The sequence below is a fragment of the Sus scrofa genome, chromosome 12 (genome assembly GCF_054392235.1).
Source record: "Sus scrofa isolate SSC_HxYL_T2T_F1_AM1 chromosome 12, Sscrofa_HxYL_maternal_Yorkshire_Landrace_v2.0, whole genome shotgun sequence".
Taxonomy (NCBI): domain Eukaryota; kingdom Metazoa; phylum Chordata; class Mammalia; order Artiodactyla; family Suidae; genus Sus; species Sus scrofa.
This window is the reverse complement of record NC_139394.1, coordinates 61,655,216-61,671,144: the sequence shown is the minus strand read 5'-3', so window position 1 is coordinate 61,671,144 and position 15,929 is coordinate 61,655,216. Positions and strand designations below refer to the sequence as shown.

Sequence of the window (15,929 nt, the reverse complement as noted above, 5' to 3'; positions counted from 1 at the left end):
GGTTCGGATCTGGCATTGCTGTGGCTGTGGTGTAGGTCACTGGCTACAGCTCCAATTTGACCCCCAGCCTAGGAATTTCCATATGCTGCAGGTGCAGCCCTAAAAAGACTAAAATATAATAAAAGAAGAGAAAAAGAGAAACTCGAAGTCAAGTCAAAGTTCTGCATTTTGAGAGACACTGCTGTGGGAAAGATCCCCAGTGTTCTCCTTGCTTGATGCAAGTAATAAATCCCCCTGGTCAAAAATTTTTTAAAAGTTCCACATTTAAGTAGTAACCATAAAAATGTCTACTTTTCGTTGTAAGAGGTGTGGTGGGTGCAATGGAGGATACAAACACGGAAAACCAGTGCTCCTATTCTTTACACATTTATATTTCGGTACGGATAATATGAGAAGAGTATCAACAGCCGACGTTGAGCTATTAGAAGAAAAGTGTAAACGAAGGGTCATGAAAATTTGAAGGAGGGACTTGAAGTCTTCCCTAGTCACTGAAAGCGACTTTTCCCTCCTGCAGTTTTTCATTAATTTGTATCCTGTTCAATATTCTCTCCATATATGTTATATATACATTGTCACATGGACATAAAATATATTTTTCCAGGAACATATAAGTATACATACACTGTATAAATATATACACACTTATGTACATGTATATTTACTATGTATAAACATGCACGCGTACACTTTGTGGTGTGGCCTGTAGTTTTTACGCGCCTCAGTGGGGAATGTTTTCCACGGCCGCCCCTCCTGCCGAGAGTGTAGGCGTACCCTTGAACCTTGCTATTCAAAGGCCAGCTCTCCTCAGGGATCCTGCTTCCGGGTAGTCCCTTTCCTCCCACACGGCACACGCTTCTCCTCCTCACCCATTATTCCAATCTGCATGTAAACACGCTGTCTCACTGGGATACTCGGATACCTTTGTTTTGTTTTGTTTTGTTTTTTAGGGCCGCACCCTCGGCACATGGAGGTTCCCAGGCGAGGGGTCCAATCAGAGCTCCAGCCGCCAGACTACGCCACAGCCACAGCAACGCCGGATCCAAGCCGCATCTGCGACCTACACCACAGCTCGTGGCAACGCTGGATCCTTAACCCACTGAGCAGGGCCAGGGATTGAACCTGCGTCCTCATGGTTCCTAGTTGGATTTGTTTCTGCTGAGCACGATGGGACCTCCTGGATACCTCTTTACAGCAAAGCCTTTTGAATGACTTGTCCGTGTTTGTTGCTCCAGCTCTTCTCTCCTCAGACCACTGAGGCTTTCTCCACTCCCCATATTCTCATCAAGGTCCCCCACGATTCCCGGGTCACTAAAACCCAGGGTCCATCCTCGACCTGCATCATCGAGTGGATCACCAGCATTTGATCGAGTTGATCACGGCCTCCTTGCTCCTCTTGGAACATGTTGCGCAGCTGGCTTCCAGGCCATCACTCTCTTTGCTCTGCTGCTGCCTCGATGCCCCTGCATCTCCTTCTCCTTCAGAGGACCCTCCTTGTCGCCTTGACCTCACATGCTGGCGTGTCCCAGAGGGCCTCCTCACGCCTCTTCTCTTGTTTAGTTTCGCTGACTGTCTCTGGCTTGGGTATTTGTTGTTTCTTCCTTGTTCCTTCATTCAGGTCTGGTTTCAGGGTTGTTTGATCAGTGAGCCCTTCCCTGACCATAAACTACACTCTAATACCACCTAGCCCCTTCTTCCCTTGATTTAATTTTCTTCACACCCCTTATCATTACCCAATATATTTATCATTATTTGTGTGTTTCTTTATTGTCCAGCTCCCTCACAAAATGTAGGTCCCATAAACACACAGTGAGTTTTGTCTGGTTAGTTCACAATTGTGAATCCCCAGCTGGTGGGACAACATTGGGCACAGACGAGGCATCTGTGAACAAATAAATGGACAGAGACGACATCTTTCCACTATTTCCTCAGCTGAAGTGCATGTCGCTCAACTTCTTTTTTTTTTTTTTTTTTGTCTTTTTGCCATTTCTTGGGCCGCTCCTGCGGCATATGGAGGTTCCCAGGCTAGGGGTCTAATCGGAGCTGTAGCCACCAGCCTACGCCAGAGCCACAGCAACGCGGGATCGGAGCCTCGTCTGTGACCTACACCACAGCTCACGGCAATGCTGGATCCTTAACCCACTGAGCAAGGCCAAGGACTGAACCCGCAACCTCATGCTTCTCAGTCGGATTCGTTAACCACTGCGCCACAACAGGAACGCCTCGCCCAACTTTTAAAACTTCTTTTTCGGTTGTTCAGTCTGTTCCAAAAGAAGAGACATTTCATGCTTCACCTCAAGTTGCCAGTTTATAAAGAAATTATTAAACCACCAACTGTCACTTTCACATCAAGAACAATCTACCAGAGTTAAAGTCTTCAATCTGAGATGCATGGGCTCCAAGGATGCATTTCAGTGCTCTGTAAGCTCCCTGAATTTGCGTGAAAAATATGTAGATGTGCATTTTCCCTGTGAAAAGATTTATAGCTTCCACCAGATTCACAGAGGGCTCTGTGGCCCAATTAAAGCTTTCAAATTACTGTTATCATACATACGTGTGACTGGGTCACTTTGCTGTACAGTAAAAAATTGACAGAATACTGTAAACAAGCTATAATGGAAAAAATTAAAAGTCATCTAAAAAAAAGCACAAGGATATATTGTATAACACAGGGAATACGGCCAATATTTTATAATAACTAAAAATGGAGCATAGCGTTTAACAATTCTTTTTTTTTTTTTTTTTTTTTTTACTTTTTTTAGGGCCGCCCCATGGCATATGGAGGTTCCCAGGCTAGGGGTTGAATCCAGGACTGTAGACACTGGCCCACACCACAACTACAGCAACGTCAGATCTGAGCCATGTCTGCAACCTACACCACAGCTCACAGCAAACTTCAGATCCTTAACCCACTGAGCGAGGCCAGGGATCAAACCTGCGTCCTCATGGATGCTAGTCAGGTTCATTTCTGCAGAGCCACAATGGGAACTCCTAAAAATTCTGAATCATTATATTGTACACCTGTAAATATATAACCTTGTCCATCAACATACTTCAATAAAAATTAAAAAAAAATTACTATTATCTCCTTCAGATGTTGGTGGGCTAAGCTAACACGTTGACGATAAAACCCCATCACCTTTCTAAACCAGCTCACCTCTTGCTTAGGAGCAAAGCACCTCGGTGTTGGAAGTAACACCCTCTGCAAGCATCTCTCTAAATGTCTCTGACGAATTGTTAGCCAAGCTCTGCTCAGGAACTCATGAAACAGCACTGTTATATGAGTCAACTTAGAAATTTCCACCTCGGTCAAGCTGAAACAGTAGTTTTCACACATTTGTCTTGCTCAGGCCCTGGGGCCTAGAAAAACACGCTGAACCCCTTTCTATTGGTCAGTTTTTCATATATGTGAAGACATCATGACCCCCCACTCCCACCCCAAAGCTTTATTCTCCAGAGGAGATGTCTCCAATTCCTCCTGACAGGGGGCAGGAACTTCCCCATACTGACAACTCCCTCTTTGGATGCTCCCTTGTTTGCCACTTGCCCAAGACTGAACATACATATGATACACACGCAACTCCAGCCTCCCAGATGTGGCTCTGATACTTACTAACACAGCTTGGTTCCACAAGAAGACCGTGTGGTCCAGAGCTGGATGGCCTGGGAATGTGCAGGATGGGAAGCTCTGAAACTCGTGAGGGCTTAGCCCTAATCCTGGTTAGAAATGACGTGGAAGAAGGTAGGGGTAGAGATTTGAAAGAGAGGAGGTGTTAGAGAGATAGACGAAGTCGTAAAATCCTGGGACGAGGCGACTGTTGCCACGTGGGAAAGGGAAGAAGCCGGGGCGGAGGAGGCAAGAAAGACACCCTTCAGGAGTGGGTCGGGAGCGGGAGGGACGGACAGACAAGACCCAAGGTGGCAGAGAGGCCGGAGCCCCACTGAACTCCCGCTCTGAAAGACGAGAAGTGAAGGGAGAGCGCAAGGGAAATGCTGAGTAGGTGAGAGCTGGAGAAGCGAGATGGAGCAAGGTCGGGCCGCCTGGAAGGCCAGGAGAAGGGAGAACCGCCAGAAGGAGGGACCCTGGTGAAGACCCAGGGATAAGGGTGGAGAGCTACAGCTGTGGTGTGGGACCTGGCAGAGGGGTCGGGAGAGACACGGACATGACCTCCGCAGGCCTGGCAGTGCTTGGGCCAGCACCCGGCCCAGACCAGGGGCTCGGTACACCTCTGCCAGGCGACGACAGGGCGACCGCACGAAGCTCGAATGAATGACACCGAACGTGCTGCGGGCGACGCAAAACGGCCTCCGAATCGCTGGCGCGGGCGGGGCGGGGCGGGGCGACCCGGGCGGCCAATCGGAGCCCGCGCCTCTGCCCCGCCCCCTCCCGTCCCTGCGCCGGGTCCGCCCCGCGGGCCGCCAGAGGCGCGCGCAGCCGTCAGTCTCCCGGAAGTGCGGCCGGAGCCGGCGCCGCGGACCGAGGTGAGCGTGCGCGGGCTGGTCAACCCCGGTCAGGCCTGGACGCGGCCGCCCGGGGCTGGGCCTGGCGACGCCTGCGTCCGCGCCGGACTCGGCCGGGCCTCCGGCAGTGGCGGCCGGGTCGGCGCACGCGCGCCCGAGCGCCTGGGAGCGCGCGTGGGGACGCGGCGAGTGCGGGGGAAGGGACGGCAGGACTGCGAGTTGACTCTGGGTCGTGGAGACCCGGGACCCCAGACCGGGGTCTGGGTCCCTGAGCCTGTAGGCCTCGCCGGACATCTCCGGCCACGTCTCTGGACTGGGACCAAAACGGGGCCCCTCCCTCCTGCCTTCCCCAAGGGCTGGAAATGAGCCTCCGGAAGTGGGAACCCCAAGGGACTGATGCCGGAGTCCATCTTTCTAGGATGCTACGGGTGTCGTGGGCTGAGGGTGGAGAACGCAGTGGGCAGCTCTGCCCGGCGCCGGGCAGGACTGGATCCCTTTCCTGGCCTCCAGGGCGCTAAATGCCTGTCGTTCCTCCTCTCCTTCTGATGGCCTCCAAACTCGCGCCTACAAATTACCCCAAGGTTTGCAGCTCTCCTCCCCAAAGCACAGACGTTAGAGCTCCCTGGGTTTGAATTTGGCTACCACTGTGAGTCTCCGAGGGTCCCAGTCTGTAAACTGTAACACTCACCTTGCAGGGGACTTGTGAGGGTTAGAAATGACTCCAGCCTTGCCTAATATGGAGCTGAAACATAGTGTTAAAGAAAAAACTTACTCATTAAAACCGGTAAGGCAGTTGGGTTGTTTTTTTGCTGTTGAGTTGTATGAGTTGTTTGTATATTTTGGAGATTAAGCCCTTGTCGGTTGCATCTTTGGAAACTATTTTCTCCCATTCGTAGGTTTTTTTGGGTTTGTTTGTGTTTTTCTAATGGTTTCCGTTGCTGTGCAAAAGCTTTTAAGTTTGATTAGGTCCCATTGGTTTATTTTTGTTTTTATTTCTGTTGCTTTGGGAGACTGACCTAAGAAACAACCCAATCGAAAAATGGGCAGAAGACCTAAATAGATGTTACTCCAAAGAAGACATGGATGGCCAACAGGCACATGAAAAAATGCTCACCATCACTAATAATCAGAGAAATGAAAATCAAAAATTACAATGAGGTACCACATCACACTGGGTCAGAATGGCCGTCATTAGTAAGTCTACAAATAACAAATGCTGGAGAGGGTGTGGACAAAAGGGAACCCTCCTGCACTGTTGGTGGGAATGTAAATTGGTACAACCACTATGGAAAACAGTATGGAGGTACCTCCGAACACTAAATATAGAACTACCATATGATCCAGCAATCCCAGTCCTGGGTATATATCCAGACAAAACTTTCATTGAAAAAGATACATACAACCCTATGTTCATAGCAGCACTATTCCCAATAGCCAAGACATGGAAACAACCTAAATGTCAAAGGACAGATGAATGGATTAAGAAGATGTGGTATGTATATACAATGGAATACTACTCAGCCATAAAAAAGAACAAAACAATGCCATTTGCAGCAACATGGATGGAACTAGAGACTCTCATACTAAATGAAGTAAGTCAGAAAGAGAAGGACACACACCACATGATGTCACATATCTGGAATCTAATATATGGCACAAATGAACTTATCTACAGAAAACAAAGAAACTCATGGACATGAAGAACAGACTTGTGGTCGCCAAGAGGGAGAGGGAGGGAGTGGGAGGAACTGGGACTTTGGGGTTAGTAGATGCAAACTGTTGCATTTGGAGTGGATAAGCAACGAGATCCTGCTGGATAGCATAGGGAACTATATCCAGTCACCTGGATGGAACATGATGGAGGATAATGTGGAAAAAAAAGAATGTATATACATGTGTAACTGGGTCACTTTGCTGTACAGCAGAAATTAACAGAACATTGTAAGTCAACTAAAATAATTAAAAAAAAAAAAAAGGAAATAAAAAAACAAAAGGGTAAGGGCAGACTGCTCTGGGGAACTACCCTGGGGTTTTGAGATACTGGGGAGAGAGACGGAATACAACAAAGACAAATGGAGATTTATAGCCAAAGTGTAGTGGGCGGGGGGTCAGTGGATGGAAGATTACTAAGAGGGAACATCCGGGTAGAGGAGGGATTCTGACCAAGCCAACTTGACAGGAGTTTTGCTGAAGGCAGGCTGGGGAAATGAGGAATTTGATCAGACACCAAGGGTGGTCCAACACCAAAGGGTGTTGAATTTGATCAAATATCAAAGGTAGGGGATTTTTCCTAAACTGGATTCAGCAAGATCCTTGCCAAACCAGACTGGAAGGGCCAAGGACAGTGTCCAAGGGCCAGTCCTGGTCAAAAAGATGACTCAGGAGCCTGACTGAAGTTTGATTGAGGAGATAGTTTTTGTAGTAGGTGCTCTGCAAATGGCTACTTATATATGAATGTATGGTTCATTTAGAAATTCATTCTGATTAATATAACAACTATACATTTGGGATAACTTTAAACTTTTTTTGGTGACAGGAGCCGATTTTCAGGAAGCCATTGAGATAGCAACCTGTAAACCATGTATAAAGTAATTTAATTATGAGTAAATGAAGCCTTTTTCCTACCAGTATGTGAGAATATAATTGCTGAAATCAGCTTTAAATATTTTATATAAGATCTATAGTTTTCCCTAAAAGTCATTTTCCCTAAGTGTTATCTAAGCTATCTTAATTCAGGAGCCAAGTAAATTTGATTACTGATCAGTCTCTTGCTCTCTGAAATCTTGCTACTTGTTATTTGAAACTCAGAAGCTAAACAGATCTAGATAACATGTATATTTACTAAAATTTTAACATCTTTATTTGAAGCTGTACCTTTCTCGCTAAGCACTGCTTTGGCTGTTTCCCACAAATCTTGATATGTTGTTTTCATCATCTTTGAATATGAAGATATATTTTAATCTCCTTTGTGGTGGTTTTCTTTGAATGAAGATAGGTTATTTCACAGTGTTATTTCACAGTTTCCATACACTGGGATAGTCTAGTTATCTTGCTTATTGATTTCTAATTTAATTTCACTGTGGTCAGAGAATCTATACTTTAAGATTCCAGTGTTTTGAAACTATTGTATGGTCTGTTTTAGTGAGTGTTTCATATGCATTTTAAATGAATGTGTTGGAGTTCCCGTCGTGGCGCAGTGATTAACGAATCTGACTGGGAACCATGGGGTTGCGGGTTCGGTCCCTGGCCTTGCTCAGTGGGTTAAGGATCCAGCGTTGCCGTGAGGAGTGGTGTAGGTCTCAGACTCGGCTCAGATCCCGCGTTGCTGTGGCTCTGGTGTAGGCCAGCGGCTACAGCTCTGATTCGACCCCTAGCCTGGGAACCTCCATATGCCGCGGGAGTGGCCCAAGAAATGGCAAAAAGACAAAAAAAAAGAATGTGTATTCCGCAGTTGTTGGGTCTAAGTGTTAATTAGATCAAGTTGGTTAATAATGTTGTTCAGATTTTCTGTATCTTTACTGATTTCTGGGGGGGGGTCTGTTTTTTTTCTATCAATTACTGAGAGAAGGGTCTTAAAAATCTCCAACATGATTGAGGATTTGTCCCTTAGACCTGATGTAAGGTGCAATCACGTTTAGGGTTGTTTCATGTTCTAGATGATTTGACCCATTTATCATAATGAAATGTCCCTCTTTTTCTTTTCTTTTCTTTTCTTTTTTTTTTTTTTTGCCGCACCTGAGGCATGTGGGCATTCCCAGGCCAGGGATCTAATCTGTGCCGCAGCAGTCACCTGAGCGGCTACAGTGACAATGCCAGATCCTTAACCTGCTGCACCACAGTGGGAACTCCATCTTTGTCTTGAAGTCTCTTGGTCAGATGCTAATATAGCCATACCAGCTTTCATGGGCTTGCTGTTTGCACGAGATGTCTTTTTCCCACCATTTTATTTCCAAACTGTCTTTATATGTAAGTGTCTCTTGTCGACAGCAGATATCTGGGACTTGCTTTTTTTTTTTTTTTTTTTTTTTTTTTTTCTGTCTTTTTTGCCATTTCTTGGGCCGCTCCCTCGGCATATGAAAGTTCCCAGGCTAGGGGTCGAATTGGAGCTACAGCCACCGGCCTTCGCCAGAGCCGCAGCAACGTGGGATCCGAGCCACATCTGTGACCTACACCACAGCTCACGGCAATGCCGGATCCTTAACCGGCTGAGCAAGGCCAGGGATCGAACCCGCAACCTCATGGTTCCTAGTCGGATTCGTTAACCACTGTGCCACGACGGGAACTCCGGACTTGCTTTTTTAAATCTGACAATCCACCTTATAATTCAAGGGTTCAGTCCATTTACATTTAATGTAATTATTGCCATGCTGGGTAATAGTCTGCCTTATTATCTTTTTTCCATTTGATCTTTCTGTTTTTTATTCTTCCCTTGATCCTTTCCTATCATATTATTGACTTTTTTTAGGATTCCTTTGCTGGCTTTTTAGCCATACCTCCTTGTATCATAATTTTGCAGCTAGTAGTGTGCATCCTTAAGTTATCAGAGTTTAACTTAGCAGAGTATGCTTTAATACTGCGCCACTTTATGATTCATAGTTCTCACCTCCTGCCCCTCACTTTACATTTCCCATTTGTCTGTCACCTCACCTGACGCCACTTCTTACTTCCCATTTTCTACTTCTCAATTAGCAATTCATAAATAAAATCACCTAACAACAGATTAATTCAGTTTACTCCCTCCTTTCTGCTATTTTTATATCTTTTACTTCTACTTCTGTTCTACCTATTGTTGTTTTTCAGTTGCCTTTTAAGGAAGTTAGAAGAAATAAAACCATAATATTTTATACTTATTCACCACGTATTTACTGTTTTTGGAGATCTTCATTACTTTCGGTAGATCTAAGTTTCAACTGGAAGAATGTCCTTTAGCATTTCTTGTAGTACAAGTTATTAGTGAAAAATTCTCTTAGCTTATTTATCTGAAAAATGTATTTTACGTCTTTCTTTGAAATGTGTTTTTGTCGGAAGTGGAATTCTGGGTTGATGGTTCTTTTCCTAGAATTTGCATTTGCTTCTTTTTATAATTTCTATATCTATGGAAAGTCATTCAAACTGTGTTGGCTTTAATTCCTCAGACTGTCAGGGACTGGTTTCTCTTGATGGCTTTTTTCCTTGATTCTGCGTCACATTCTCCTGTTTCTTTGTTTGTCTGGTAACTTTGGATTCCCTCCTGGATATTGTGGATGGCACACTTGTAGACGGGACGGATCCTGCTGTCTTCCTCTGAAGAGCTGATTTTTGTCCCAGCAGTCAGGTCAGTTTCTGACTGGTCACCTTTGACTTGCGTTGGTTTGGCGTGAGGGCAGATTTCTGGAAAGCCCAAGGTGTTTCCAGATTCTTCTAACTGGGTTGGAATAGACCAGTAGACTGGGCCTCCTCTGTGGATCTCCTTGAAGCTTGGCTTTCGGTTCTTTGGGGCAGGTTGACAGTAGGCCTTACCCTGGAGCGTGGCCTTTACTCCCAGCGTGTGGCCTTTCTGATGGCTCAGGATGGCTCGAGGGTCACTAGGCTCTCTGTCCTCTCAGTGGACAACACCGTGAATGTCTCTCACCACGACTGGCCTTTTGTAACCCTCTTCGGCTCTTACCCTGCTAACAACGGCTCTCTGTTAAGCCTTGCATGGTTTCACCCTGCTGAGGCGCAGCCCGACCCTCGGCCGGGGCCCGCAGGGAAACGCCGCGGAGACAGACCTCTGCCTCTGCCTCTGCCCCCGTGGCTGCCTCCTCTCCCCTGGCCTCTGCTTCAGATTCCAGGTAGCCTCAATAGCTTCACATGCTGACCGCAGCCTCCTCTCTTTAGTGAGACCCCAGGTCTTTGCCGAGCCCCAGCTTCCTGCGCCGGTGTTGGGACACCGACCCTGTGCAGACCGCTGGGGTGCTCGTGGAGCTCTGCTCAGACCTTCTCTCAGGAATTGCATTCCTGCCTGTTGTCCAGTGCTTGAAAGCAGTGGCCTCGTGGCTTTTCTCCTGTAGTGTCATTGTTTACAGCGGGTGGGCTGCCTTGACCAGAAACAGAATTCCTGAATTACTGAGCCCAGAGGTGGCTGGAGCGCACTGGGCACTGCATGACTGTATGATTGAAATGTATGGGTCTCTTTGTAAACAAAAAGTACACTTGGTGAGGTCCACGTGAGAAACGTGTAATATTGGCTCAGTCTTTTACCTCTCTCTTTCCTTTTTTTGTACCCTTGAAAAAATTTGCTTTTGTTGGTTTTTTGTGGGTTTATTTTTTGGTTTTGGCTGTGCTGGTGGCATGTGGAAGTTCCTCAGCCATGGATCAAACCTGAGCCACAGCAGTGACAATGCCGAGTCCTTAACCACTAGGGCACCAAGAAACTCCCTTTTTTTTTTTTTTTTTTTTTTTTGGCCTTTTTTTTAGAGCTGCACCCTTGACATATGGAGGTTCCCAGGCTAGGGATCGAATCTGAGCTCTAGCTGCTGGCCTACGCCACAGCCCTAGCAGTGCAAGATCTGAGCCTCATCTGCGACCTACACCACAGCTCACAGCAATGCCAGATCCTTGACCCAGTGAGCGAGGCCAGGGATTGAACCAACATCGTCATGGATACTGGTTGGTTTTGTTTCCACTGCGCCACAGCAGGAACCCCCTATTTTTAAATGGTTGTGTGATACAGGGTGAGTTGTTTGGGTGAAGTGATAGGGATGAGGACGCTGCTCTTATACCTGGAGGGAGAAGCAACCACCAAAAGCTAGCGTGGTACTGATCTTTCATCAAGCCAGACCCGCAGGTGCCTTTTGGTTGTTGTGGTTCGTGTTATGGAGAAATCATGACTTTTAGCTCCTTGATAATATTTGAAGACAGACCCAATGATCCAGTATTACGATTACATGCAAGAAAGATAGCTAGGAGTTCCCGTCGTGGCGCAGTGGTTCACGAATCCGACTAGGAACCATGAGGTTGTGGGTTCAATCCGTGGCCTTGCTCAGTGGGTTAAGGATCGGGCGTTGCTGTGGCTGTGGCTGTGGCCGGCAGCTACAGCTCTGATTAGACACCCAGCCTGGGAATCTCCATATGCTGAGGGAGCGGCCCCAGAAAAGGCAAAAAGACAAAAAAAAAAAAAAAAAAAAAAAAAAAAAAAAAAGCTAGAAATAGTGCAGGACTCTTTAAAAATATCTTCATATTAATTTTGCCATTTAATATTTCTCTTTCCACTGTCTTGAATACCGTCTTCTAAATTTTGATACCATTTGTCATAAAATAGTGATTACTGGGTTCAAGTCTGTAGGAATGTTTCGAGGCGGTCAGTATTCATTCTAACCCTTCTTACAGTTCAGGGCTGCAAATTTCGGTGTGACAGCTTTTTCAAAAATTCCTCGTTGTGAACATGGCCATCCAAAGAGACCCCTTACAAATTTCACTGGACTTTTTGGGGACGAGTTCTCTTCAACCTCGTAATGATTTTGGAAGCATCCGATCCTTTCAACCGTAGCCTTTATTCCTAGGGCATCCATGCCTTTGTTCAGCTTTGTTCTGCAGACGTATGGATGCAGATACTAGAGGGTTTGGCAGAAGGAGCCGTTTGCCTGGAAACCCTCAGTGAAGACGCTCCATGTGGTGCGTTTTATTCTTCCACTTGGTCTGGCCATTTGAAGACCAAGAGGGAACGCTGTGAAAAAGGTCAGGGTGTGGTGACTGTTTAGATACGGGATTAGTGGTCTGCGTGGTCGCTTCAAGTTTACCCCCTTTCAAAACAGGACAGTGTGTCCGGAAGTTTCTGTCGTGGCTCAGCAGAAGCGAATCCAACTAGTGTCCATGAGGACGCGGGTTCGATCCCTGGCCTCGCTCAGTGGGTTAAGGATCTGGTGTAGCCGTGAGCTGAGGTGTAGGTCGCAGACTCAGCTGCGATCTCGTGTTGCTGTGGCTGTGGTGTAGGCCAGCAGCTATAGCTCCGATTCAACCCTTAGCCTGCGAACCTCCATGGGCTGTGAGTACAGCCCTAAAAAGACCAAAAAAAAAAGCCCAGGAGTTCTGGAGTTGCCTCCAAGGCTCTTCCTGAGGTGTGTCCCCTCCCCCGCACAGCACGGCTCTCACCCTCTCTCTAGTGTCCCCGTGAGAGGCTCTGTGAAGACCTGGTCCTCCAGGGACGACTCCATCCCAGAAGCACTTCACCTCATGGATGTGCCAAGCCAGGTGATGCCCATGGAGCCGGGGCAGGCTCTGGTGCTGCCGCTGCCACTGGCCAAGGCCGAGGAGTCTCCGTTCCCTGGACCGGATGCCGCCCCCCCAGGCGAGCCCTCCAGCCCCGAGACTGCATGCCAGCTTTTCAGGCAGTTCCCTTACCAGGTGATGTCTGGGCCCCATGAGACCCTGAGACAGCTTCGGAAGCTCTGTTTCCAGTGGCTGCAGCCCGAGCTTCACACCAAGGAGCAGATCCTGGAGATGCTGCTGCTGGAGCAGTTCCTGACCATCCTGCCCGGGGAGATCCAGATGTGGGTGCGGAAGCAGTGTCCAGGCAGCGGGGAGGAGGCAGTGACCCTTGTGGAGAGCTTGAAGGAAGACCCCCAGAGGCTGCTGCAGTGGGTAAGCAGAGCCGGTGCGATCCCCAGGTCTCCTCTGGGCCCTCAGCAGGCCTGTTGCCTTTTCTCCGGCCCAGATTTGTGGCGTTTTCACCCCCACAGCCAGATCTCTAAGTCACTGTTACCACCCAGGTGTCCTGCAGTTCAGTTCCCTTGTGACCCTAACGACCCGGCTGGCTGGGACCCAGCAGACAAGGGTCAGTCTCACGAGGCTGCCCCGTTTCGGACACCAGCCACAAGCTGCGGGGCCACCCGTGCTTGTGACCAACCCGCTGTGGAGTTGGAGGTTCCCACACCCACCTTGGGGTTGGTATGTGCCATAATGACTCAAAGAACTCAGAGCACTTCACTGGAGTTCGTGTCATGGCTCAGCGGTATCCAGTCTGGCTAGGAACCGTGAGGTTATGGGTTCGATCCCTGGCCTCGCTCAGTGCGTTAAGGATCCAGCATTGTAATGAGCTGTGGTGTAGGTCCCAGATGTGGCTCGGATTCCACATTGCTGTGGCTGTGGTGTAGGCTGGCAACGCAGCTCTGATTCCACCCCTAACCGGGAAACTTCCATATGCCATGGATGTGGCCTTAAAAGACACCCTCCCCCCAGAAAACACACACACCCCACTTTACTTACATTTACATTTGTTCTAAAGGATCTGGTTGAAGAACAGCAGAGGGAGGAGGCAGGGAGGCACAGGGTTCCTGTGCCGTCTTCTGGGCACCCCGCCCTCCTGGCGCTTCTATGTATGCAGCATGGCAGCTCCCCGAACCCCCCAGGTTCAGGGTTGTTATGGAGGTTTCATCACTTGGGCAGGATTGATTAATCACTGGCCATGAGTGATTCAGTCTCCAGGCCTCTCCCTTCTGCCAGGTTGAGGGGTAGGGATGAAGGCTCCAGCCCTCTAATCACCTGATCGTTCTTCTGGTGACCAGCCTCCGTCCTGAAGCTGTTTAGGGGCCACCAGGAGTCACCTTGCCAGCACAGACTCAGAGATATTTGAAACTAGCTCATTCTGAATAACAGAAGTTGCTCCTGTCACCCCTGTCCTTCAGGAAATCCTAAAGATTTGGGGGGCTCTATGCCAGGAACCTGAGACAGAGACCAAATATGTATTTATTTTTTATTATTATTTTTTTTAGGGCTGCACCTGCAACATATGAAGGTTCCCAGGCTAGGGGTTGAATTGGAGCTGTAGCTCCCAGCCTATGCCAGAGCCACAGCAACGCCAGATCTGAGCCGTATCTGCAATCTACACCATAGCTCACGGTGACGCCGGATCCTTAACCCACTGAGCGAGGCCAGAGATTGAACCTGCAACCTCATGGTTCCTAGTCGGATTCATTTCCACTGAGCCACGATGGGAACTCCCCAAATAGGTATTTCTTATTCTACCACCTCTGTGCGCCCCCACAGCTCACCTGGCTCTAATAAGACTCCCTGTGACACTTCTTAGCCATTGGGGGTTGAAGATCAAGTCCCCCATCCCGTTCCGTCTTCAGACTGGAACACCGGAGAAGCTGTTCCAAAGTCGCCTGCATTTTCATTAACGGAGCCCCTGCGGTAGAAACACAACCTCAGTGGCTGGTCTGACAGTGTCCCTGGCTTGGCTCAGGCCTCTCTCATGCCCATGTCCGCCCCCCCAGTTCCTGCAGGGCCAGAGATAAATGCTGGCTTTTTCTTTCCCTACTCCGTGTCCCTACAGACGCTTCCCATGTGTGAGGAAGGTTGGCCAGGCAGCTTTGGGAAATCCTCAGTCTGGGTCTTTCGGTAATTAGCATATGTGGTCTCTAGATCAGCATCCAAGTTCTGGGACAAGAAGTCTCTTCTGAGAAGGTGATAGCTGCCAGCTGCCAGGTGGGGGGCATGGAGCCCCATCCCGAAGTGCCTCAGGAGCAGGGGCTTCAGCCCCCAGCCTCCGGGCCTGGCGAGCCGCCGAGCTGCATCGTGAAGGAGGAGTCTGACTCGGACCAGGAGCTAGGTGAGCGGCACTTCTGCATGCTGGTGTGTGGGGTACAGTCCTGGGGAAATGGGGGTTGGAAGGATAGGCTGCTCAGTTGGGGGGGGGGGCGGTCTCTGGAAGGTTTGGAAGCAGGGTAGACCTGCCCGAATCACTTATTTGGAGAGTCACCATCTGCAGTTTAAACCACCTGATGACAGGGCCCATCTTTTATTTATTTATTAATTTATTTATTTATTGTGTCTTTTTTTTTTTTTTTGCCTTTTCTAGAGCCACTCCTGCGGCATATGTAGGTTTCCAGGCTAGGGGTCGAATCGGAGCTGCAGCTGCTGGCCTACGCCACAGCCACAGCAACACGAGATCCGAGCCGTGTCTCCAACCTACACCACAGCTCTTGGCCTTACACTGAGCAAGGCCATGGATCGAACCCGCAACCTCATGGTTCCTAGTCAGATTCGCTAACCACTGCGCCATGACGGGAACTCCCTGGGCCCATCTTTTAGATTTGGATTCTGAGGAAGGAGGTGGGAGGAAATTTGGGGGAGGCTGTTGGGAAGGCTGGGAGGGAGTTGGAGTTTGTTAGGGAGGCCAGTGCAAGTCTTGCAATCACAGAGCAGATGTTGGCACTAACTGGTAAGGATTTGAACCTGGGCCCTCTTGGGAGTGGTCGAGGGGGACCTCTCGATTCTTCCAGCTTCCTGTCTCCTTCAGTAGTGGCAGCTTCCCAGCTTCCTGCCCAACCTGAGGAAAGGCCCACCAGAGACGAGGACCTCGGAGCTTCCCTTCTCCAAGCAGCACCTCAGGTGAGCTGGGCTCCCCTGCTTCTCTCACCCCAGGACCATGCTCTGAGGGTGTGGATTGAAGGGGGAAGCATCCTCAGAAGTGGGGGAGAGATGAGAGCCTCGCAAGGATGATAGTGATA

At 48.6% G+C, this 15,929-nt stretch overlaps 3 protein-coding genes across 18 annotated transcripts in view; 1 reads left to right on the top strand and 2 right to left on the bottom strand.

Moving 5' to 3' along the window:
* Positions 1–353: 353 nt before the first annotated feature.
* Positions 354–4,752, bottom strand: LOC146398408 (uncharacterized). The gene is made up of 2 exons (XM_084986187.1): positions 3,611–4,752; positions 354–2,258 (listed from the first exon to the last, which is right to left on the bottom strand). The coding sequence occupies exon 1, from the start codon at positions 4,750–4,752 to the stop codon at positions 3,709–3,711; it is 1,044 nt and encodes a 347-aa protein (XP_084842313.1). The 3' UTR covers positions 354–2,258; positions 3,611–3,708.
* Positions 4,446–15,929, top strand: part of ZNF18 (zinc finger protein 18) — a 36,764-nt gene continuing 25,280 nt past the window's right edge. For 2 of the 10 annotated variants that reach the window (XM_084986177.1, XM_084986171.1), the window contains exons 1-5: positions 4,446–4,479; positions 5,469–6,399; positions 12,582–13,059; positions 14,842–15,028; positions 15,719–15,810. In XM_084986177.1, coding sequence (XP_084842303.1) covers positions 6,326–6,399; positions 12,582–13,059; positions 14,842–15,028; positions 15,719–15,810 — 831 coding nt within the window. In that variant the 5' untranslated portion in view covers positions 4,446–4,479; positions 5,469–6,325. Of the gene's footprint in view, positions 4,480–4,622; positions 5,243–5,468; positions 6,400–9,670; positions 9,773–11,808; positions 13,060–14,841; positions 15,029–15,718; positions 15,811–15,929 lie in introns of those variants that run through there. The other 8 variants (XM_084986178.1, XM_084986173.1, XM_084986179.1 and 5 more) reach the window with 6 other exon arrangements.
* The window catches only part of DNAH9 (dynein axonemal heavy chain 9), a 330,145-nt gene continuing 328,372 nt past the window's right edge, over positions 14,157–15,929 (bottom strand). For all 7 annotated transcript variants that reach the window (XM_084986157.1, XM_084986159.1, XM_084986164.1 and 4 more), the window contains one exon: positions 14,157–14,605. In XM_084986157.1, the coding sequence (XP_084842283.1) occupies positions 14,475–14,605 (131 nt within the window). In that variant the 3' untranslated portion in view covers positions 14,157–14,474. The remainder of the gene's footprint in view (positions 14,606–15,929) is intronic.

What these genes read in the sequence shown, in the direction of transcription:
- LOC146398408 (XM_084986187.1), bottom strand. Translation starts at nt 4,752, where the DNA reads ATGTCCGGCGAGGCCTACAGGCTCAGGGACCCAGACCCCGGTCTGGGG.